Source organism: Phoxinus phoxinus (genome assembly GCF_949152265.1).
Source record: "Phoxinus phoxinus genome assembly, chromosome: 5".
Classification (NCBI taxonomy): Eukaryota; Metazoa; Chordata; class Actinopteri; order Cypriniformes; family Leuciscidae; genus Phoxinus; species Phoxinus phoxinus.
This window is the reverse complement of record NC_136880.1, coordinates 32,337,155-32,361,370: the sequence shown is the minus strand read 5'-3', so window position 1 is coordinate 32,361,370 and position 24,216 is coordinate 32,337,155. Positions and strand designations below refer to the sequence as shown.

Below are 24,216 nucleotides of genomic sequence, written 5' to 3'. Positions count from 1 at the left end.
TGAAACGCAAGAATACAGGCTGTAGAGACCTTGGATATATAATAGAAAGGACAGTCACAGAGAGATTAATCACATAAGGTATTTTCTAGAATTTTCTGATCTCAAAGTTGTTGTTACTTCATCTTATAAAGGAAAAGTACATGTGAGAGAGAACTGAGAGCGTATTTATTTTCATCCATGCTTATGCAATGCATGTTCAACGGAACTGCAGTGGGCTGACACGCAATCCAATCACATCTTTACCAATCTCGGTTACCTAAAAAAACAGGAGAGAGACAGCCAATGAAATGGATTCTTCAATTTATAGCACCGCATGATGAGATAAACCATTGAACAAGGGGAAAAGTAAAGTTGTTTTCTCACTTATTGACAACATAAGACTTTCTCACTTCAATAAACCAACACTTATTAAACACTGACATTACAAAGGCTTAGAACTAACCTGTGTGACCCTGCAGACCTCTCCTTTGTATTTGGGGCAGTAGCAGGCTCCAGACAGGGGACATTTCTCTACTGGCCGCCCACGGTACAGGGGAGTGTAGGAGGCAGCGCAGATGTCAAAGGGATTGTGGGGGTCGTAGTTCAGTTGGTGAGCATCTGTCAGGCTCTTCTCACATGCTGCAAGAATCTTTCGTGTCTGAGTAAGTAAAGACAGGGAACAACAGGTTATGAATAACAGATAATGTACACATTGGGATAGTGTTGTCAAAAATATTGATATTTCAGTATGTATCGATATTGAAATATCTGAAACCAATCCAATAATGCTTTTCTGCAGTATCGATACACCGATACCAGTTGCGCACTTACTCTCTCTTCTCTCTGTCGGCGAACTGACACACACCAGCCTCCTCTCACTCACTCCGGGTGAATAGTGCTTGTATTACACATAATTTTAGCCCGCAGGTTTTGCGCTCGCAACAAAAGCATGCGCATCACTGATCTATATAAAACTTGTGCTCTCATAAAGCTGCCTCAAACAGATCGAAAGTCCAATTTAACTTTTTCGTGACTTTTTGCGCTTAAACGGTCAAAAACACACATCTGTATCGAAGTAAATAAATGGTAGTTTTCCCCATGGTATCGAAAATGGTATCAAATACCAACATCTTTCAATGTATCGTATCGACGTTTGAAATTCCAGTATTGTGATAACACTACATGTGTAAAAACGACAAGATAAAAACAACAAAAAAACACCACATTTTAGCATTCATCTTAGAACTAAGGTCAAGGGCTTGAAAAACATTCCTATCTACCAATCATTTCCCTTCTGATATTATTTTTCCATTTTATTCATTTTTGCATCAGTGGTTCTCAGGCCCACTAGGGGGCCTCAGCACACTTCCAAAGGGGACACAAGATAGTTTAAATATTAAGAAGTCATATTTTGTAATAACTGCAAATGACACAACAAGCATTATTTGTTTACCTGTTGTGCCACTTCTGGTTTGGGGCCCAGCTCAAGCAGACGGCGAGCAAAGCCCGCTGCTGTTTTGAAGTTACGCAGTTTGAAGAAAAGATTGAGAGCTGTCCTCAATACCAAAACCATGTGGACAGGTTGCAGACTGCAGTGTGTGAAATATGCTGCCATCTGAAACAAACAAAAAAAATAATTTTAAAATGTACATTAATACAATCTATATATTTTAAGGTTTGAAATAAAATGCACCGACCTCACAAAGTCTCTTTTGTTGTTCCAGAGAGTCTTTAGGAAGTTTCTTCCTCTCTGTTTCCATGGTGAGGCCAACAATATACTCCCTACAGATAGTGATCAGCTGCTGTGCCTAAGTGAAAGTAAAGAGAATGTTTAGTACTCAAACCCTACAAAAACCCTGATAAAGTACTCATGTTGAATCGCAACACACCTCTGCAATCTCTTGTTTGTTGTCAACCACAAGCAGTGGTACGGAGAGAAGAATGGCTCTGAAACGATCGACCGCATCCTCAAAGCGTCCTGCTGTGGTCAGCTGATAGCACTGCTGCAGGCGTGAAATGAGATCAGCGAGACGCAGGCCCACCGCTGGCAGACCCCCTTTAGCCCCGCAGTCCTTCCAGTTCCTATGGGGGTAACTGTGCAAGGAGGGCAGAGACGGCAGGCCCAGGTAACAGGTGCGGCCACGAGACAGAGTTTGCATAAAAAGCTGCTTATAGGGTCCAAACTGAACCACACCAACTTGGTCATGTAGTAGCTGTGGACAAGAGAATGAAATGCATTAGAGACAGCAGAAAAACCTCTGGCACATTTCAGTTTTGTAGTTTAGGTGCATCACTGACACTGTATATTCATTCCTGCCTCAAAACCCTTTAACTTCACATAAATTTGTCAACTTTCCTGACATTTACTAACAAATACATGCGTTAGGGTGAACGTGTTTGTATCTCTGTAAGTTCTGCGAGTTTGTGTTGCTTATATTGTGCATATGAGAATGCAACATGCCCTAACCATTTTACCAAACTTGTAAAGAGAAGAGCTTATAAACTGGCTGATGTTCCTGTAGTTTTCAGACAGAATAGAAGCTTGATGGTTTAACGTTTAAAACTGTATTATATATTATTACATAAATATTAGTAATATAATTAATGTACAATATCATATTTTCTTAAAAAATTGTCAGTGATATATTAAAATACAAATATTTTGTTTAATATTTTTATTTAAAAATCGTATTTTATATATATATATATATATCTTATGTTTACAAAGCCTGCATTTATTTGATCAAAATACAGAAAAAAACTGTAATATTGTGAAATATTATAACTATTTATAATAATGGTTTTCCATTTTAATATACTGAAAATTTTTTTATTTTTGTGATGCAAATCTGAATTTTCATCAGTCATTACTTCAGTCTTCATTGTCACATGATCCTTTAGAAATCATTGTTATATGCTGATTAATTATCAATGAATAAAAAGTTAAAAAAATAACAGCATTTATTTAAAATTCCTTAACCTTAAAATTAAAATTTGAATTTCCCCCCTAAGTTCGTGTAGCCCTAATCGGTTTTGTGAGATCCTTTTACCCTCATAGCAGTCTCAAAAGAGCCAGCCAACATGTGATCCACAGCCAGCTGAGAGTTGTTGCACCACATCTGGGTGGGGCTTGTGCCCTTGGTAGGCGGCACAAAGAAACCATCGCCCTCTCCACCACCTCCTCCGACAGAAGGTACATCCTATTGGTTAAAGGAAAGACAAGATGAGGTTACTTAAGATCTAGTTTAATTTACAGACAGAACTGATTTTTATTGCAGTTTTACACAAAACTTACCAGTTCTGGTGGGAGATCTAGATCTTCTTCAACCTCCCAGCCTCCTCCCTCATCTTTCCCAATAGCTCCCTCATCGCCCAGTCCCTCTTGAGCATCCATGAATCCATCTGAGGAGAGCATGAGAGACGAATGTTTAGATCGTAAGACAGTGGGTGTAGGTGGTCGCCAGGGTGTTGCTATAGTGTTCTAAAGTGCTTTTTACTATAAAATACTACAGTAAATACCTTCATCCAGATGAAGCTCTGCATCTTCTCCCCAGCCTTCATCTCCTGGAGCATCCATGTCCAGGTCAGCAACCATCTGCCCTGCTCGTCCTATTCAAGCATACACAACAATTCATGTTGATATTCTTCAAAAATTAGATCTATCCAACTTTATAAATCCAGGTAACACACTGTAAACAAGTATGAGCATCTCAAATAATAGTCTGTCACCTTTGGCAGCAATGGCTCCCTCGAAGAAGCCCTTGGAGACGGTTAGCAGAGGCCAGTTAGTGTCTAAGGGGTTGATGGGAGGTGGCGGCTGCAACAGTTGAGCATTGAGGTCTACCTCTGGCACCTGTACATGAACCCACCGTTCAATCATTCTGAGGAATCATTAATCTACGAATATGTGCATCTCCGTTAGTAATGAGAATAAAACATAGACGTACCACTTCTTTTTCCAGGTCAAAGGTCTCCTTCAGGGCTTCAGCTTCCTCATCCATCCCATGAGTGGCAGCAGTCAGGTAAGCCAAAGACTCTGAGAATGAATGTGATACATTTTCATTAAATAAATCGCATTAAACCAATCATGACATGTGAATGAAAATGTGAGAGCACTCACTCTGTCCACAGTTCTTCAGGATCCGCACACGCTCGCTGACGTCACCCAGGTAAAGAGCACCTTGATAGTGTCCACTCATGTCCTTTCTGATCTCAGCTGTAACAAATCATTAACATCACTCAAACAATCCACAGGAATTCATTCTAAAAGTCTTATTCAAAAGTCTGGGGTCACTAAGATTTTTTGTTGTTGAAAGAAGTTAATACCTTTATTCAGCAAGGGTGCATTAAACTGATTAAAAGTTAAACTGATTACATGTATAATGCTACAAAACTTTTTATTTCAAATAAATGTTCTTTGCATTTTTTGTTTAACAAATAATCCTTAAAAAAAATATTAAGGCCCCGATATACTTCAAGCATAATCGAAGAATGAACAGGTGTGTCAATTTCGAATAAAATCAGGCTAAAACAAAGTTCGTTTGGAGTTTGAAAAGTTCGCTCTGGCTGGTAAACACTTCGAACTACCATTGGTCCCGAGGCGATTACATTATGGGTAGATGCACTCTGGTGCTCCATCCTCTTTATTTTATTTTATTTTTAATTTAACCTTTATTTAACCAGGTAAGCACATTGAGAACACATTCTCATTTACAATGGCGACCAGGCCAAGATAAAAGCGTCGAGGTACAAAAAACGTAGTTTGATGTGGAAATGTTCTCCGGTTCATTTCCTCTAAAGAGTCGGTCAAGGTCAGACATCCGCAAATGAAAAACACTGGAGAGCTGACACAGTTTTTCATGTTTAATACTTGAAAAGCTGTTTGGTTTAAATGTTTTGCTATATAAATAAACGTGATTTTACTTGACTGAAGTGCTGAATTGCAGAGCTTTTGCAAACATCCACATGTTTAAAAGCAGTTTATACAGCTTTCTTAATTGTGGTTCTCACTGCTGTCATTTTTGTTGTGCATTTATTTTGTAATTGAGAGGAAGCGTGAAGCACATATTAACATTTATCTACACACCGCTTTTAGGGAGTCTGGATGTTTGCTAACAGTACACCGCTGCAAAGGTATATCAGTATATCAGGGCCTTTACGGTTTCCACAAAGATACTAAGCAGCACAACTGTTTTCAACATTGATAATAATGAGAATAGTTTCTTGAGCAGCAAATCAGCATATTAGAATGATTTCTGAAGGATTATGTGACACTGAAGACTGGAGTAATTGCTGCTGAAAATTCAGCTTTGCCACCACAGGAATAAATGATAATTTAAAATATATTAAAAATGAAAACAGCTTATATAAATTGTAATATTTAACAACATAACAGTTTTAACTGTATTTTTGTTTAAATATAAACAGCCATATTAAACATACAATACTTCTTTCAAAAACATCTTATCACCCCCAAACCTTTGAACGGTAATTTACTGCTATTTTCATCGTCACTCACCTATCTTCATCATCTTCCTGAGCTTGGCCAGGTTTCCAGTGATGAGGTACAGGAAGGTGAGCTTGTCGAAGTTCTTGGTTCTCTGGTAGCACATCTCCACCACCTGGTGATGGCCCTGTAGAAGCGCAGCCTCGCCGAGACGCTCCCAGCAGCTTCGTTCATCCAGGGCTTTTGCAGCCTCCAGCGCCACCTGCAGGAACAAACAAATCAAAAATAAACACCTGTTCAGGTAAAAGTGTTGAAGCCTTCAACCTCCATAAATATCACTAATGTATACCTCAATGTTTCCACACTCAAGTGCCAGGCTGAAACGGGTCTTCTCATCTTTGACGAAGTGAAGCGCAACCTCGGGGTAACCTTTCTTCTGTAGGTAAGCAATGATGGACTGACCAACCAGTTTAGCATTACGCACCATATGAAGAACCTGAGGGTGTTGGGTAGAACAAAAGTCATTAAAGGCAAATCCGAATGTGCAATATGACTGACAGGCAGAGTTCTTGACTAAATAAAAAAATGAAAAATCTTAAAGAAACAAAACGCCTGGTTCAGGGACATCTGTCAAGTAATAGGAACATTTCAGCTGTGGCATTTAAAAAAATAAAAGTTAAAATGGAAAATTAAAAATGTAATAAAATTAGAATTTAAAAAAAAAATAAAAAAAATAAAACGAGTCTCATGGCTGAAAATACACACTAACCTCCTCGTATTTGCGATTGACCAGTGCCAGTTTAAAACGGTACTCAGTGGGGTCAATATTTAGCACTCGTGGTCTGCACTCACGATCCAGGCAGTACACACTGTTGCCCCTGACTCTTGTCACATAGATGGGTAGATCCAATGTACGGATTATACCATGATCACTGTGAGAAAAAAAAAAAAGGAATATGAATAACACGTCATTATCAGGTTAGGCAAGAACAGTATGGTTTTATTAATGGAAAGAGTTGTGTGCCAGGCTATTGGAGCTTTACCCGGAGGTGAGAGCATATTTGATATGGTTGGAGGTGGTGTAGATGAAGACTTCATTTTCGGCCCAGGCGCCACTCTTCACTCTGATGTTCTCATGGATGTTACACAGGCTCTCTAACTTCTTGTTGCAGATCATGATGGCTGAACAAGCAAGAGCAGAGGGTCAGATGTGCGTGATATGATGTGGGATTATTTTGTTAGTTACAATGCAAAAATGCTTGAACAACCCTTAAGGGTTGAGATTTTTGATATGCTGAAGCCTATGCAACCAATGATAGAGTTTGCAGTACCGTGTTTGGCCAGCAGGGCTACATGGTTGGCATCGGAGCTCCACACCACATATTTTACTTTAGCAATTTTAACCGTGGCAAGGGAGCGCTTCTGCTGCACATCAAACAGCGTGACTCCATCAGCATCACGCAGCAGCAGTGACCCAGTTCCAGCATAAAAGATCTCCTCACAGCTTGGTACCTGGACCTTCTTCACAATCTCGTTCTTCAGGTTCTTTATCAGGAGCTGCGGTGAGACAAAAAAAGTTGTTTGAGTACATGGTCATAACTCCTTTATTTAATGCTGTAAGGATGACACATTTTTGCACAAGCTCAAGATATTTTACCCCCTTGTGATATTCTAAAGCTTTTACTTGTCTTGAAAAAGACAGTTAACAACTTGCTAAACGGGACTAACAGAGGTTGTCAGGAACATTAAACGCCATCATGTCAAAAAAAAAAAAATCTACTCACTAGTCCGCTTTTACAGCCTCGCTGACTTTATACTTGCACTATTGCAAACTATTTTAACTCAAATAACAATGTTTTTACAATTACAAAGCTTGGTGTTTAGTGTTGAAGTCATGCAATCGTCCTGTAGTTTGTTTATAGCCTACGTTTAGCTTTTTACTTCTGGCAGTTGTATTTATGCTTCAAAATTCATAAAAGTTGTGTTCATTTGTGATTAATATCACGATGAACAAAAATCAAACTTTTCACAGAGTTTATAATAAATAAACCAAAAGCCAATGGAAAAATCCTATTTATTTTGTAGAGGGATCCAGGATGTTGCTAACTTCCGGGATGGCCTACAAAAATAAGTCAATACTGCAATACTCTTTTCTCTCAGATAAATGTTGCTTGATTCACTTACTGAGTGCATGCGGTCAAGAACGGCAAACCGGTTCCTGGCCACCCAAACTGCAGTCAGACCAGAGGAGCGCTTTCCCTCAGGAGCTGAAAAAAGGCAGAAGAATTGAACATTTCGTTTTGCACATTGGATTAAGGACTTCTAAAGAGAAAAGATCAAATGTTACCATCAGGATTCTGGGAGTCGCTCTCTCTGGGAATGGAGTATAGATCATACGTGCTGTTTTCCAGGTTAGTAGCTCTCTGGAGGAGAAAGAGGAAGAATTGCACAAGTACAAAAATGCACCTTAATTTAATTGAGGAGACTAAAAAGATTCTACAATACTCACAGTGCACAACAGCACAGCATTTTCTGCGGGGTTGTAGGACATGCTGAACACTGGGAATTTGGATCCACTGCGAATATAAAATAAACAGTTCAACTGAAAAGTTCAAAGCTGTTGTAGGTGCACATTTAGGGTCTTCAAACTCAAAGTAGAAAAGACACTGAAATTCACAAACCTGCGTAGCTGCATGACGGCTGTATCCTTGCTGCTGTTGAAGTCGAGCTGACGCAGGAAGCGATCCTTCACATAGTACAACATGTTACCATACACAGCGTAAGCGGGACGTTCTCTTTCCAGTTTAAACACCAGCATCCCACTGTCATGGCCTGAGAAGTTACAGAATAACACATTAATGCATATCATGTCATCGCCAAAACCATTCGTCTGTTATTAACAGTAACCTACCAGCAGCAAACAGGTTGAGGTTGGGGTGAGCCCCCAGCACCCAGAAACGGTCGTGATCTCTGCGAAAGGTCTGGACGCCAGTCCTCTTGGACATGTCCCACACACGGATGCTCTTGTCCTCAGAGTTGGACAGGATGAGCTCCTGGCGAGGGTGAAACACCGCACAGGACACATTGTTGTAGTGCCCCCGACAGGTGTCTAACTCCCACGCTTTAGACTCTAGAAGAAGGTATAATTTACAAAACAAAATATTATAAATAAACCAATTTTTTCACTTTTTATTCATTGTATCAGAGGGGAACCGTCAGGGAACTCTAGGCCCTCGGAGAGGGCATGCACTATTGTAAAAATAACATGAACAAACTTTTAAATTAAGTTTAAAAAGTTAAAACATTTTCATATTAAAAAGTCAAGTTCTAATGTTATTTTAGGAATTTATAATTTGACAATAAACAACTAAATCTTTTTGAGGAAATAAACCCTTCAAATCTGCCTATTCAGTTTGTGTTGTGATGTGCAGATGTCTGTTTTTTCCCAAATTAGGATTCTTCTCCTAACACTTTCAGATCTGTGATTGGTGGTCCAGCTATGAAATTACAGAGGGCCAAGCCATAGCAAGACAATGAGACTAATTTCAAATGACAGAAAAATTTACCAATCATATTGTCCCTCTAAATGGGTGGGGCTTGTTATCATAAGGCCTATGACGGATGCCGCCCGCTGTGAGGAACTCGATCAGGGAAAAATAAAATAGCTAGCGCTATTCGCTAAGGAAACCGCAAGCAACATTGATGAAGAGGACATTGTTGCTAATTTGTTATCCACGCCATTTTCAAGATTAACTTTTAAAGAAAATCTGGAGTTAATTGGCAAAGGAAGAACTACACTAGAGTTTAATTTTGTGCAGAAAGCCAAACCTCCTTTTTAAAGCATTTCAACCACAGCATTTAAGCGATACCCCTGGATGACCGCATCAATCAAGAAGCTAAATCTTTACAGCTGGAATAGTTTGCCACTTGGGTAAGTTATTTAAAATCGAATAGGTTAAGTGACTGATTTTATTCTGCCCAATGTTTTATATGTAAAGCTTTAGCTGAGAAAACACTTATTTTGCAGTTACACGTACCGTTCATCCTCCAGATTTTGACCTGCCGATCATCTGCTCCTGACACAATGAGAGGCATGCTGGGATGGAAGGCTGCCCAGTTTACGCCTCGATCGTGACCCTGAGACCAGAGCAAGAGAACACAAACTTTTATTCAAGCAAACAACATAATTAATTTGACCACAAATCACACTTTCAGCACCAAGACCACTACAACCATATTCTTACCTCCAGAACATGTTTCACAACAGCATCAGAGGCCCCAAACAGGTCAACACCAGAGATGCCACGCACCTCTGTGTCTACAGCACCCGGAGACAAGTTCTTCTTTCTCAGACCTGGAAGCAACATTTACAGTCCGACACGCACAGGGGAGCCATTTGAAAATTACACAGGAACACCCACATACCAGGGAGGGAAAACAGAGGAACAACATTAAAACTGCTACTCAAAGACACATGATATGTGAGACTGCAAACACACAAACATTTTGTTGGGCTGCTAAACATTTGCAGGTGCTCGAGAACACAAACACAACATATGTCCTCCATTAGGTCTAAACCTGAGTAAAGGAAGTATAGTAAACTTCATCACCACCAGACTAGCAGCAAAGACAACAATCAATCAAAACAGAATAGTCTAAAGGTGATCACAGAGCTCAAAATCACTTCCGATTGGGTTTGATGCAAGTAAATCAACAACAGGAAGGTGATTGGCTTAACTCAGGTCAGGACGCAGAGAAAAGGAAAGGAGAGCAGAATGTGCATCTATAATCTCAGCACTCCAGGTGTATGCTAAATGAATAAAAGCCCAACAAAAGCTGCACCAGAAACCAATGTACAGATGTGGATGTTTCCAGAGGGGCATAGGAGCTGTACAGGAAGAGAGCAGGGATGGAACTGACTGGTGGATTGATGGGGTGGAGCGTGTCCAAATGTTCTCTGGAGGGGCGTTGGATGTTAGAGGAGCGAGAAAAACTCCAGTTAAGTCATGCATTTGTTACTACTGCATATTTGAATGCAGTAATCGTGGCTTCAATCATGCATTCATGTTGTGTTAAGAGTCAATTGAATGATTAAATGACAGATCTATGTTCATGTTACAGATCTAAAAGTTTCATTCGAGTAGATGCATCAACTTGGAGGTTTTTAACATTAACATTATCTATGGATGGCAAAGGCCATCAAGCAAGATACGAACTAGGGTCCTGTACATGTGAAAAGATGATAGTTTTAATGAGACTTAATGAGAAAGATGTTAAATTGATGTAAAAGATTTAAAGATGTTAAAACCATGGTTCTCAACAAGGGGGCTGGGGCCCACTAGGGGGCCTCAGTGAACTTCCAAGGGGGATACAAGATGATTTACATTAATACAAGATGACAAAACAAGCATTAAAATAAGCTAAAACAATTAAAAATCAAGAGATTTACTATTTTAATTTAACCCCAACAAATGTGTTATCTATAAGAAGCATAAAAGAACCAGGATTCCGACTGTCTAGAAAACCTAGATAAGTCTACACCTTGAAAAGTAATGCAAATTACTAAAATTGTATAACTCCATTGGGTATTAAAAAAAATAAAATTAAATATATATATAAAAAATGTATTGGGTAAAAAAATTTTAAATCGAATATTGCCTTCAAATATTGTTAGGACAATGGGGGACCTTGGGGTGAAAAAGGCTGAGAACCACTGTTAAATTAAAGAAAATTCAAGAAGAATTATTAGTTTTCAATACCTAATACAATTACATTGCATGTATTTGTATTATCCATGCAGTAACATATTAATTTAATATTTTATGTGAAGGGAAAATAGGCAGAGAAACTTGTGTTAAGGCTTCAAACTTGTGTATAGTGTTAAGGAATGAGTATTTGTTCTCAGTCAGTGCAGACAGCAGTGGTTTTAAAGGTTAATGATCAAGAAAGAGGTTCAGAACAATGAAAGCAAAGGACACAGACATTGACAACATCATTAAAACATGCAGCATCTCAAAAACACCTCTCACATTCAACTTTCCTTAAAATAAGACTTTTTGAACCTTTATTTTAAGTGTTTCATGCATTGTTTGTTCCATGTAAACATCACCTCTCAGTGATTTGGTCGTCTCAACATCACAATTTAAATGGATAGTTCACCCCAAAATTAAAATTGTTGTCATCATTTACTCACCCTCAAGCTGTTCCAAACCTGTATGAGTTTCTTTCTTTTGTTGAACACAAAAAGAATGTTGGTAACCAGACAGTTGACGGCACCCATTGCCTTCCATAGTACAATAAATAAATAAATACTATGGAAGTCAATGGGTGCCATCAACTGTCTGGTTACCAAAATTCTTTAAAATATCTTCTTTTGTGTTCAACAGAAGAAATAAACTCTTACAGGTTTGGAACAACATGTGGTGGAGTAAGTAATGAAAACATTTTCAATTTTGGGTGAACTATCCCTTTAATCTTCCCAAGAATAACAAAAATTTGTATTAAATCACTAGACAAATGCTTGATGCATGAGTGTGAGAGGTGTTTTTGCTTCAAGCCCACAGAGTTTTGTTCTGTACACACTGTAGAGAGAGGACATAAGGAAGAGAATGCCATTGGGCAGCCTCTATCTTCCTCCATCCTCTCTCTCTATTCCCACCTCCCCAGCCGTCCCAAAACACTCAATCCTGTCCCAAGCCTCCTCACCGGAAATATCCCACACGCGCACAGTCTGATCCAGGCTGGCCGACACCACCAGGTCCTCAGAGGGATGGAACTGAGCGCACATCACATAGTGATTATGCCCCGTCAGCACACTACAGAGAAGAGACAGCACAGAGAACATGAACAACTCAGTTTCACTTAGCTAAAGGTAATAATAGTGTTGCTCAGGTCAAACAATTTGTTTTTAAAAGGGTTGAGCATTTTCAGGTAATTTTTGTACATGAAATTTATTTTTTGGTTTTATTCGCAAATGTTACATAATTAATAATGGTTCCAAAATAGGTTAATTTCAATATCCTAAGAATTAAAATAATTAATTAAATTTGGTAACACCATTTCGATGGTCCATTTTAGACAATTCAAAAAACATAAGTAACTTTACAACTTGTCAACTACCAATCAATCATACGAGTATTAGTAGAGTGTCTGCTTAATATCTGCTCACATTTTATTTTGATGTTCCCCCCAACAGACATTATACTATAAGTAACTACATGTCAACTTATTCTACTAACCTGAACACCTGATTCTAACATAATAATCTCTACTAATAAAGTTAGATTAGATGTAGTTTCAAAGTTATTTATAAATAATTAGTAGAATGTCTAAAGTGGGTTAACGGAATTAAGTGGAACTTAACATTCTTGATTACTTGTGCACATCCACTAGTTCATGAGCTGTCTAAAGACTTACCAGACACATGTTCTGGACTGCCAGTTCCAAATGCGAATGGTCTGATCATCTGAAGCACTCAGGATCCAGGGATACTCCTGAAAAAGATAGCTAGAAGTTAGTCTATTGTGGCAATAATTAAATAAACATTATTCAAATAATTATTAAAGATCATCACAAAGTTGGATGCGAGTAGGGCTCACATGATGGAAGAATGTGGTACGAATGTAGTCGAGATGTCCAAGAAGAGTGAAGAGACACCGACGCAGCTTGTAGTTCCACACCTAATAATCAGAGTACAAATAACTGTCAGTACATCAAAACATGTGAGAAACACTCAGTAAGACTTTACAAGAGAGGTCCAGGCTCTATATTTCCTTCCCAGCGGAGGTCAGAGCATATATATATATATATATATATATATATATACACACCGGTATATATATATATATATATATATATATAAAATAAACTGTAATGACTTGCTTTCGGTAACGCATCGTTTAGTACCCCCCTGGAGCCGTATGGATTAATTTTATGATGGATGGGTGGATGCTCTCTTTTGGGCTTCAAAAAACAAGGTACCATTCATTCACTCCCATTATATAGCTGGGAAGAGCCAAAATATATATATTAATATAACTCTTATTAGGTTTGGCTGAAATAGGAAAGTCATATACACATAGGATTGCTTGAGGGTGAGTAAATTATGGAATACAGAGTTAAAATTAAAAACTAAGTTAATTTTAGCTCAGGTCCATTAACACACTAAAATTTAACAAATGCTTTAGAACAGTTCTTCATTGTTAGTAACAAATGGAAACTCTAACCTACTCCATCCAACTAGTAGTTGTAGCAGTGGCCAGGTGACATTTCTTAAACAACAGTATTGGGAATGAAACAAGCAAACCTTGATCTTGTAGTCATCTCCTCCCGACACAAACAGTGGCTGCTGCTTATGGAAGTCAATACCTCTGACTGGACCTAAATTAATTCACATCATCATTAGACCATTCAGAATAAATGACAGGAGGCAATGAAATAGTTGATCGGCGGTTTCATACCATCATGCTCGTCAAACTTGTCGATAAGAGTGCACATGCGATAGTCCCACAGCTGGATGACGCCGTTGTGCAGACTAGCGAGAATCCAGGGCCGTTTCGGGTGGAAACTCAGCCCTACAGAAAAAGATAAAACAATCAATTCAGCTATTTATTAATATAAAGACAGTCAACAAGACGGTGTTATGAGAACATAATCATATTGTCATTAATTTAACCAGAATATTATTACTTTAGAAATGATAATAATGTCATCAGCGCGTTCTCACCGAAACAAAAATACTGAAACATCAGAGAAGAGAATATTTTCTGCAACGTCTAATGGCTAACAAGTAACAACAAATACTAGCGTTGTGCTAACGCCGAATGACATAAGTTATAGTATTCAGCACGATTTTAAATGAATGCTTGCTGAAAAAGATATTCAACAAAGATTAATAATAGATGCAAATCAGACAAACGTACATAAAGAGAAACATAATAAGTATTACATTAAAAAGCAGTCAAGGGAAGTTAGCCAGAGCAGATATCTTACCTTTCACTCGGGCCGACTTGGTCTCGAATTTGGTCAACATTTCCACTGACAATAACCGAATAGAAATACGTTATGTATGTAGATTTATATCAGTTTACGTTAATTTAAATCCTAAAACCATCCCCTGTTAGGAAGGGATTATGCGTGTATGATTCTGCGGCTCCACTTCCGTAGCTGACACGTCTACTCAATCCACAGCACCACCCGGGCCGTGGCGTGTTCCCGTGCGCGAGCAAATAAAGTTTGATGATTCAAATGCCAACATCACAAAGTCCACGTCATGGAGCCTTCGTCATCTGCATTTTAAAAAGATGAAAAACGCATTTTTATCAGTCAGCCACTTGACAGACCACTGTCAATAAACGGGAAAATAATCAGGAACACTGCGTGTATAATAAACAATGGTCTTTGTTGCGGTTTTAGTCATCATGGTGGTTGTTTCCATATTTTTAGTTCCAATATTTATTATAACTTAAAATAAATCTCATGATCACATTATTCTAGAGAAAATAATTTTTACTCTACTTTACAATTCCGGTCGCTGGTGTCGCAGCAATTTTTACACATTTCACCTGGAACTTTGGAACATTTTTGCTGTCCCACTATTTGTTTCATTGAATCAAGATATTAGAAGAAAGAAAAATAACACAAACTGCTATTAAAGTCAAATTATTTTTATGATAAATTGTTTGGTGCATAACTACGTAATAGAAACGTGATCAAACGTGACGTAATAGAAACGTGATTTAACGTAACGTAATCATCATAATGACGTAATCATTCACAGCAGATCTAAGTATTTATCTACATACATCATATATAACAGGGACATAAACAAACCACAAAATGTCCAAATGTTGAAAACCTCCTTGCTGGTTATTTAAAATAGTTTAAAGTGTTAAAGCCACAAAAATTGTAAAATGGTTAGAAAATAAATTAAAAACCATAGACAATTGTGTGTAGTCAATGGTCTTATATGTGACTGGAATAAAATCGAGCAGGCAAATAATAATGTAAGTTTATAACATTTATTAGACTTTCATGTAGTGAAAAGACCAATGAACTGTACATTTAAGGGAATATTTAACATGATGAAGAATATTGATGAGCTGATTAAGTGCTTGGGTGTTTGAGCAACCCCTGAGTGTTGTAACCATTGGATATTTTTGTCCTGTTCATCATACCTATTCTATCCTTCTCATATTGACCAGATAATACCATACCATACTACATATAACCAATGACGTGTCAAGAAAGCAAGTCAACTATCAATTCCACACTTGATCTTGTGAAAGGATCCCACTTCCAAGCATTCAAACCTGTTTGCAAAAGAAGCCTGTAAACATCCCCTCAAAAGCATATGACTACAAAAGTAACCCTTTTTCAGGTATCCTGGGATTTAAGGTGACGTTCTCTGAGTGTTAATACAGAGTATTAATTTTGAACTGTGAAACAATATTCTTTTAATCAAGGCAAATTAGGACTATTATTATGACAATAGCACATAACAGAGGCACCACCACAGCAATGATTTAGATCTACATGGCATTTCACTACTCCAAACTGATCTATATGCAGACAGATACAATAACTATTGGAAGACACAAGTAGAGAATTATTCCACTCAAACACAAATGCAGCCTATGTTTGACACAATGATATTATGGATATATTATGAACCTGGATCTTAAGTGTCTGCAGTTCGTTTTTTTTAAATGAATCTTAATTGGAGAGATTCATTTGTCACTGATTAGTTATCAAATCACAGAAATGAAACTAATGATATAGTATGAGAATAGAATAGATATTACACTTTATATTAAAATGATTTCATCAATCTGATGAAAGCTATTCGTAGCCTCTGACCATTCTTCTGAGATTTTAAAAAGTAAAATTAAACTGGAAATACTTTTCCTGTCACTCCATGCATTTGTGTCTACTTACACAAAACACAATTCAACGCACAAGCTGTCAAATGTGCTTGAAGTAAATTCAGAAGACCTTGATTCTTTCTTACTAAGCTGTCGGCACACTTGAGATATCAAGCTTCACTCAAAACATTAAGAGCTGCTCTACAGTGACAACAGTAAATGGATTAGGGATGAATATGAAAAGAACCTCTGTGGACAAAAACTACAAGGTCAAATTAATGTAGTGAAGTTCACAGTTTCAGTGCAGACACAAAACAAACTCCTTTAAAAGCGGAGCATGATCCACTGTGTCCAATTCAGGTTCAGATAATTAGCTCAAAATTGTATCGTTTTTAAACATACATAAATTTGACCTCATTGAGATCACATGACTGAGCACTGCTCTGCTCCAGGAAGCCCTTGTGATCCAGGAAGGTGCAGAGCTTCTGGGTCAAAATTCAAGCCAGGAGGCTGAAAATATAAGAGAACAAACATTTTGATTATGTAAATGACATGTCTATTGTAAAATAATAATAAAAAATTTAAATACTCACTGCCTCTCCAGCAAGCTCTTTTGGAGGTTGACCTAAGTCTTGCAGCTAAGGGGTAAGACATTATTAACAAAAATATTAACATTACTGTTACTGAAAGGTTATATTAAGTTATATTATTATGTTTTTAAGTAAAAAGGGTACAAGAAAATATTAAGTAATGCATACATATAAACAAACCTGAAAAGATGGCTCTAAATCATTATAAAAATAAATGGATTACTCAATTTTATAATTATATGTTTTTTTACCTTTTGCATGAGTTCTAGAATGTTTTCAAATGTGCTGTCTTTGTCTCCATCCTTCTCAAACTGGCTGCATATCTCTCCCATGATCTTGTACTGTTGCTCATACTGCATGAACTGGTCTGGGGGGAGGGACTGCCTGTTGCCCTCCAACCATTCAGGGTACTAAATGCAAATTACGTGATATTAGTACAAAAAAAAAAGAATAGTGTTGCAAGATTTTCTGAAAATAAATATTTAATTGATGATAGGCATATACACTGGCACCAGAAAAAGGTTGGACAATCAGTAAGACAGGCAGGCAGATGCTGTAAACAACTCACCTTCTCCGTTATCTCTTTAAGAGAAGGGTAGAGAACTTCTTTAGACAAAAGGTTCTGCATGATGGACTGCATAATTGGGAGAATATTGCCATCTTCTCCTCCTCCCTCCCCATTTTCATTCAATCCCAGGTTCTCCAAGGTCTTTACCAGATCATCTCCAGCCAGTCCTGCACTCTGCATTTAAAGGTAAAAGCAAGTGGTGCTCACTGCACAGCCAAATGACATCTAGATCCCCCTCACTGGCCGTCATGGGTTGAGCTTGACCAAGTCCCGGTCTACCTCTGTAGAACTATGGGGTGGAGGGATTGGGTTATGGGTAGGATTAGGGTGTTGTGGGACCATCTAGCTCCACATATTACATCCAGAGAGGGGGAGCTGGACTTCACGCTCTACCCATGACTCTGCAGTGAGCAGCCTCTTGTTAAAAGGCTGACTTTTGTTCATCACATTTTTTTCTGACATACATTACCTTTCAAGTTTGGGATCAGTAAGATATTTTTTAGTTAATATTAATACTTAAAATAACAATTAATACTCTTATTCAGCAAAGTTGTATTAAATTGATCAAAAGTAATACCAAGTACTTTATAATGTTACAATATTTATATTTCAGATAGAAGCTGTCTTTTGGGGGTTCTAAACCTTCCTCATAGTTTTTTTATTTTACTCATTAAAATCAAAGATGTTCATCAATGATTGTATATCAAGAGAAGGGAACAGGGACAACGGCATTAAGTGATAGATTGACGCGCTCGTCTGTGTGAAGAGTGTGCACGAGCCAAAAGAGAACATTCGGCCACTGATAACATTGGCAACGAACATTCAGCATGATTTCAAAAACAACAAATTACAGCCCTTAGATTGGCTCTTATTTAATACAAATGAACGTCAACTGGATATGTTTAATTTGCATTAGGTATATCCGTGCAGCAAGAGGTTTTTAAAAATGTGGTGGGGACAATATCGACCCTGGCGAAAAGTGGTGGGGACATTTCCCACCCGCAAATTACACCTATGTGAAAAATAGTATCACGGTTTCCATTTGATTCTGATGGATTTCTGAAGGATAATGTGAATCTGAAAACTGTAATAATGGCAGCTGAAAGCCATTACAGGAATTGTAAAATTGTGATTATACATTTACTGTATTTCAGATCAAATAAATGCATACTTAGCAAATCATTAGACTTCTTTCAAAAACAGAAAAAATATCGTACCGATCCCAAATTTTTGTAGTGTATCATTAAAACCACGTCACACCATTTCCTTGAATTAATGTACATTGCAATATGAGAAACTCAAAGTGGGTTTACCTGCAGGTTGTCTGCATTTTGCGCCAAACCACTAAGGGTCTCTTTAAGACAGGAGGTGAACTCTTGCTGTGAAGCTACATCTGTGCCTAAGTAAAAAAAAAAAAATACATTTGTCAAAACAATTGGAACATAGGATAATAGCTTGTATATCTTCATCCAACAGTGCTCCATTTCAGATTACTCACCTACTTTACCTGCTGCCTCAGACAGCTTATGAAAATGTTGTAGAAGGTCAGGTTCTTCTTGCGCTAGCTCAGCCATGGCTTTCTCCCACTCATCGCGTGCTTGATTGGCCATCTCACCATCAAAGAGAGTCTCAAAGAACTTACTGTCCTCCAGCAGAGGGGGCTGAGGATGAAATGAACAGAGAAAAACATTTAATTAACCGGCAACAATCATGAAACAAACTTACTGTAGAATTCCAAGAGTGCTGGAAAAATCTGGCCACTACTTGAATTGCTATAAAAATTTAAATGTGTGTTTATTAGCCTACCTTCTCGTCACTCGTTCCTGCATCAGCGGCAGTGGGGGCCTCAGGGGGAACACTGGTCTTGTCGAAATCATCAAGAGCACCTGGAGTTGAGGTTGAGGAAACACTAACATTGGTGTACCAGAGGTATACGTGCATCTGTTTTGATTATATATAATCATGTGACTGATTTCATTACTCGGTATGAATAGCAAAGTTGGATAGTAAACATGCAGCTCCTAAAGCTCCGTTTAACTTCAAAACCCAGTTTTTATGGACCCATAAAAGAGATAGACTGAGGATCTCTAATTAATTAAACCACGAACAGTGTAATGATTTCACATGCCTAAAAAAAGACAAGCATGAGCACATAACGTTAGTAGCGGAGCAGCAACTGCACTGTGACAGTCGCCTTCTAAAACGCTAGGTCACTAAAGAGTAACATTACAAAAGGGCTCAAACATTCGCACATTTTAACTGCCGTTATTTTATATTTAAGTCATTCTCAAAACTTACTGTCTAATAAATCGTCCAGTTCGCTGTCTGGAGCACCCTGATGTTCTGATGCTGACGCCATCTTGCTTCTCAATGACAAGACCAGCAAATTTGTCGCAAAATAATGACGTCCAATAAAAACATCTTTGAAAGTTTTTGTGTGTGTGTGTGTGTGTGTGTGTGTGTGTGTGTGTGTAAATGTATCAGATTTATCAGATCAATATTTTCATATATATAACAATTGTGTTCGTGTTCAATAATAAGTATGAGTATACCATTATTATCCTCGTGGTTATTAGTTTAATTTATAGCCTACGTTTTGAATTTTTATTATTCCTAATTGTTAATAAATGTGTTCTACTTAAAAATAATAAGAAATAAAATCAAATAAATTAATATGATACAGTTAAAAGTAGACTTTAAAAAATGTAGGCTAGCTTAATAGGCTAAAACACCACCAATTCATATCATATCTAGACGGATTTTTGTTGTTGTTGAGGATTATTATAATATTATATGGCTTTAGAATTCGAGTAATAGCCTACTTTATTTCTCTGGTACAGTGCCCCCTACTTGTTTACTAGATTCAGTGACTTCCGCAATTTTATCTGGTTTCGATTTTTAAATCCATCAAGTCATATCAGTGTTCGTCACTGTTGAGCTTGACCTGGACCGAGAGACCTTGATAGAACAGCGTTTTAAATATGTGTGTATAGATAACGCGCGCTCACGCGAATCGATTAAAGCAGAGCCATGGCTCTAAGGAGAAGAGCTTTCGGAATTGTTCTTATAATTGCTTCTCTTCTTTTATCGGTGAGTTTAGGCAGCATCATGCACTTGTTTGTTTCGTTTGTCATATTAATAATACTAATGCATTTGCCATAACTAGGCTACTTATATATAATTGCATGTTTTCTCTAGAAGTGTGGCTTTATATGTTGGTTTAAAACACAAGTTTTATGAATGGCCTTTTTGAGAATTCTATAATCCAAACTAAATTTCAATAGCATCATATTTTTGTAATAGCTATGGTATAAGTGAACACAATACAGACAAGGGTCAACAATGATAGAGGTAGATTTAAAATGATTTTTGAAATGTTGAACTGTGTTTTTAAATGCCCTGGGAAATGTTAAAGTGTAACAACTAGCCTCGGATATAGCCTATTATATAGGCCTACACCTTGTGTAATATGTATAGGCAACAAAAGTATTATTTGTATGTGTTACTACAGTGAAAAGAAAAAATAGAAAAATGTGTGTTTTTCTAAAACCGTGACATGACTGCTCACATGTACAGCACATGACAAGTTATGGCTTTTAGGAAATACATCTGCTGTTTTGTTTCCTCTTGTTTTTCAATTCCTTCGTTCTTTACTAGCTGGCTGGGATTACAGGTCTGGGTGGTTCATTCTTGCTGCATAAATACAGAGATTACAGTCTGTTCTTTAGCAGCTTTTATATAATTCTCCCTGCACTGCTGGCTGTTGTCGGAGGAGCCATCCTCCTTATCAGTGGAAGCATTGGCTGTCTGGTGTCCAACAAAAAACCTTCATGTCTACATGGATTGGTGAGATGAAAAAAAAGCCTTGTATTTTTATGAAGTAAAAACAGGACTGAATAATAATAATTTACTCATAAGAATGAGGTGTGGTGTTTATATTTGTATATCTCTTGTCTTTCAGTTTGTGTATTGTCTCATTATTGTGTTTTGCGTTGTGGTTACTACTGTAGCATTGGCATACACTCATAAAAGAAAGGTAACTGGAATTTTAAGTTACTTGGCTATAGCCTACAAAAGTATTTTTCACTGAAATGGTTTTAATATAAATTTCATCTTTTTTAGCTCGACGTGGACTTGGCTCCCCTTAAAGATGTGTTTCAGAGCTACAGTGGTAATAGCCAAGATCCTGATACCAAAGCAGTAAATGCCCTTCAGCGTGAGGTATTTGCACAGAAATCTTTAGGATTTCTATGTGTTTGGTAAAATTAGATTGTAACACTTTTTTTTGTGTGACAGTTGCAGTGTTGTGGTGTTTACAACTACACAGACTGGTTAGAAACACCCTGGTTTAATCACAGTAGGAAATACGAAGTTCCTCTAAGCTGCTGCAACAAAAACTTTCACAACTGCAATGGGACTTTAGACTCACCCCTGCTTCTCTATAATGAGGTACAGACACTAATTACATTTGAGCTACCCTGTGTATATGATTTTTTATATTTTCTTGCTAGCCTTACAGCTAAGGCTCTACCATTATGTTTAAGTTTGAATGCATTTTCTAAATGCATGTTAAATATCTGGTTGTGAATGATTCATCCATGTATGTTTCTTTTTCTTTTTTCTTTTTTGTTGTTGTCACAACTGGACCTTCCGGTCCAATCAACAACCGATGCATAGAACGAAGCCCCCATCCTATATTTTGTCCCTTTTAAGGCCTGTTCACACCAAGAACGATAACTTTAAAGATAACAATAACTATATCAGCATTCACACCAACGCACAATATCGTTCTGTTTATTCTAAGTGTGTGCTGCAGTCTTGTTGTCTGATGATTTAAATGCGAATGTTCTTTAAAGCAGGATGGATTCTGATTGGCTGTCAAAGTTTTTGTCATTCATCAGATGAAAATATTTCTGAAAGTGATTCCAACGACATCGTTCCTCTGTGCCGTAATCACTATATTTGTGGACTCTGCTATTCTTTTATATTTAGACATTTTTTTAGAACTATATCATTGCAGTTATCGTCCTTGGTGTGTACGAGCCTTTAAACTCAGATGTACGTCACAATATGGACAAAGGCTTGGCGCCTCGTTACACTGCTTCCATTTTAAAAACTCGGCGCTCCCATTGACAACTATTGGAAATATTCGCTAGCCTCAGGAAAAAAACGCTTGACATGTGGACACATGGCCTAAGCGTCTGAACACCAGTGGGCGGGGCCTGTAATGCGACAATGTATAACTATTCGTCGATTTCATGCTCTGGAGGTAGTCATATGCAAATGTATTTGCCCGTGTGACGACACAGATCCCACAATATCAAAATTACCGGTAGCCATTTTTGGAGCTTGATTAAATTGGATGAAAAACTTGATAAAATGCTTTGTTTATAATGAGGATGATGTTTTAAGCTATGAAATTTGCAGGATGTTTTGGTGCACAGACCTCTTGTATGTCAAAAGATCAAGGCAAATTTAATTTTTCATGTCATGACCCCTTAACTTATATTTTACTTGAAATATTTCTATAAAAAGGTTTAAAAATGAACAAATTAGGCTTTATTTGTGAATTACTGTAAATTAGATTTGCATATGAGCATTATAAGCCAGATTCAACATTGTTTTCTTTCTATTCTAGGGCTGTCAAAAAAAACTTGAGGAGAAGTTACTACTTGTGTTGGACATCATCATAATGACTTCTTTTGTGGTTCTCTTTGTACTGGTGAGCTCTGTGACTTGACTGATAATTAATTTATTCCCTGATCTTTTACAAGATTTATAATGTCATCTCTGACCCTTCCCTCATCAGGTTATGTCTTGGATTATAGTGGCACAGCTAATGGGACATCAACCCCCGCAAGAGTATCGAATCCTGGACAAAGAATAAAAGCCACTGTTGGAAATTCTATCTTGCGACTTTTCTCATGAATGTGTACACAATGATTATATATACCGGTCAGAAGTTTGGAAACATTACTATTTTAAATGTTTTTGAAAAAAGTCTCTTATGCCCATCAAGCCGCATTTATTTGATCAAAAATACAGAAAAACAGTAATATTGTGAAATATTATTACAATTTAAAACACAAATTTTCTATTTTAATACAAAACTGAACTTTCATCAGCCATTACTCCAGTCTTCAGTGTCACATGATCCTTCAGAAATCATTCTAATATACTGATTTGATATTCAGTTATTATCAATGTTGGAAACAGTTGTGCTGCTTAATATGTTGGAACCTGTAATAATTTTTTCAGGATTCATGATAAAAAAGTGAAAAAGAATTGATTTAAAATATAAATATTTTCAACATTGAAAATTAATAAGCATATTAGAATGATTTCTGGAGGATCATGTGACACTGAAGACTAGAGTATTGCTGATGAAAATTCAGCTTTGTACCACAGAAATAAATTACATTTTAAAGTATATTAAAAATAGAAAACAATTATTTCAGAAAATTACTGTTTTTTCTGTATTTTTGATCAAATACATGGTCATAATAATGATGAGCATAAGATACTTCTTTCAAAAACTTGAATACTTCTTTTTTTTTACCGGTACTGTATAGTGTATATATATTTTTTTATATTTCACTGTTACGAAATTCGAATCATTCTGATAATATCACCCAGTTAACGTTTTCCTAAATTTCCACATTGATCTAAAGTAGCCTATGTCTCTTCACAATACCTGTTCTAATAATATTTTATATGAACGCACAGCAAGGGCGTTTTATTTTGCACAATAAATCTGTTAATATTTAATAA

General features: G+C 37.2%; 3 protein-coding genes across 3 annotated transcripts; 1 reads left to right on the top strand and 2 right to left on the bottom strand.

Annotated features, from left to right (window-relative positions):
• Positions 1–116: 116 nt before the first annotated feature.
• On the bottom strand, positions 117–15,138 carry copa (COPI coat complex subunit alpha). The gene is made up of 30 exons (XM_079612080.1): positions 14,942–15,138; positions 14,417–14,712; positions 13,885–13,998; positions 13,731–13,804; positions 13,024–13,104; positions 12,842–12,918; positions 12,131–12,240; positions 9,670–9,779; positions 9,463–9,562; positions 8,337–8,555; positions 8,107–8,257; positions 7,935–8,001; positions 7,773–7,848; positions 7,610–7,692; positions 6,757–6,982; positions 6,469–6,607; positions 6,195–6,357; positions 5,775–5,921; positions 5,498–5,687; positions 4,100–4,195; positions 3,927–4,015; positions 3,709–3,832; positions 3,499–3,588; positions 3,275–3,381; positions 3,030–3,179; positions 1,869–2,192; positions 1,677–1,787; positions 1,433–1,594; positions 443–637; positions 117–256 (listed from the first exon to the last, which is right to left on the bottom strand). Exons 2-30 carry the CDS (start codon positions 14,454–14,456, stop codon positions 197–199), a joined length of 3,675 nt encoding a protein of 1,224 aa, XP_079468206.1. The 5' UTR covers positions 14,457–14,712; positions 14,942–15,138; the 3' UTR covers positions 117–196.
• Positions 15,078–19,894, bottom strand: pex19 (peroxisomal biogenesis factor 19). The gene is made up of 8 exons (XM_079612087.1): positions 19,744–19,894; positions 19,252–19,331; positions 18,944–19,106; positions 18,759–18,844; positions 17,446–17,619; positions 17,129–17,287; positions 16,881–16,925; positions 15,078–16,797 (listed from the first exon to the last, which is right to left on the bottom strand). Exons 1-8 carry the CDS (start codon positions 19,802–19,804, stop codon positions 16,711–16,713), a joined length of 855 nt encoding a protein of 284 aa, XP_079468213.1. The 5' UTR covers positions 19,805–19,894; the 3' UTR covers positions 15,078–16,710.
• tspan37 (tetraspanin 37) lies at positions 19,871–24,211 on the top strand. The gene is made up of 7 exons (XM_079612088.1): positions 19,871–20,535; positions 21,103–21,291; positions 21,407–21,481; positions 21,568–21,666; positions 21,742–21,894; positions 23,084–23,167; positions 23,255–24,211. The coding sequence occupies exons 1-7, from the start codon at positions 20,476–20,478 to the stop codon at positions 23,330–23,332; spliced, it is 738 nt and encodes a 245-aa protein (XP_079468214.1). The 5' UTR covers positions 19,871–20,475; the 3' UTR covers positions 23,333–24,211.
• Positions 24,212–24,216: the final 5 nt, after the last annotated feature.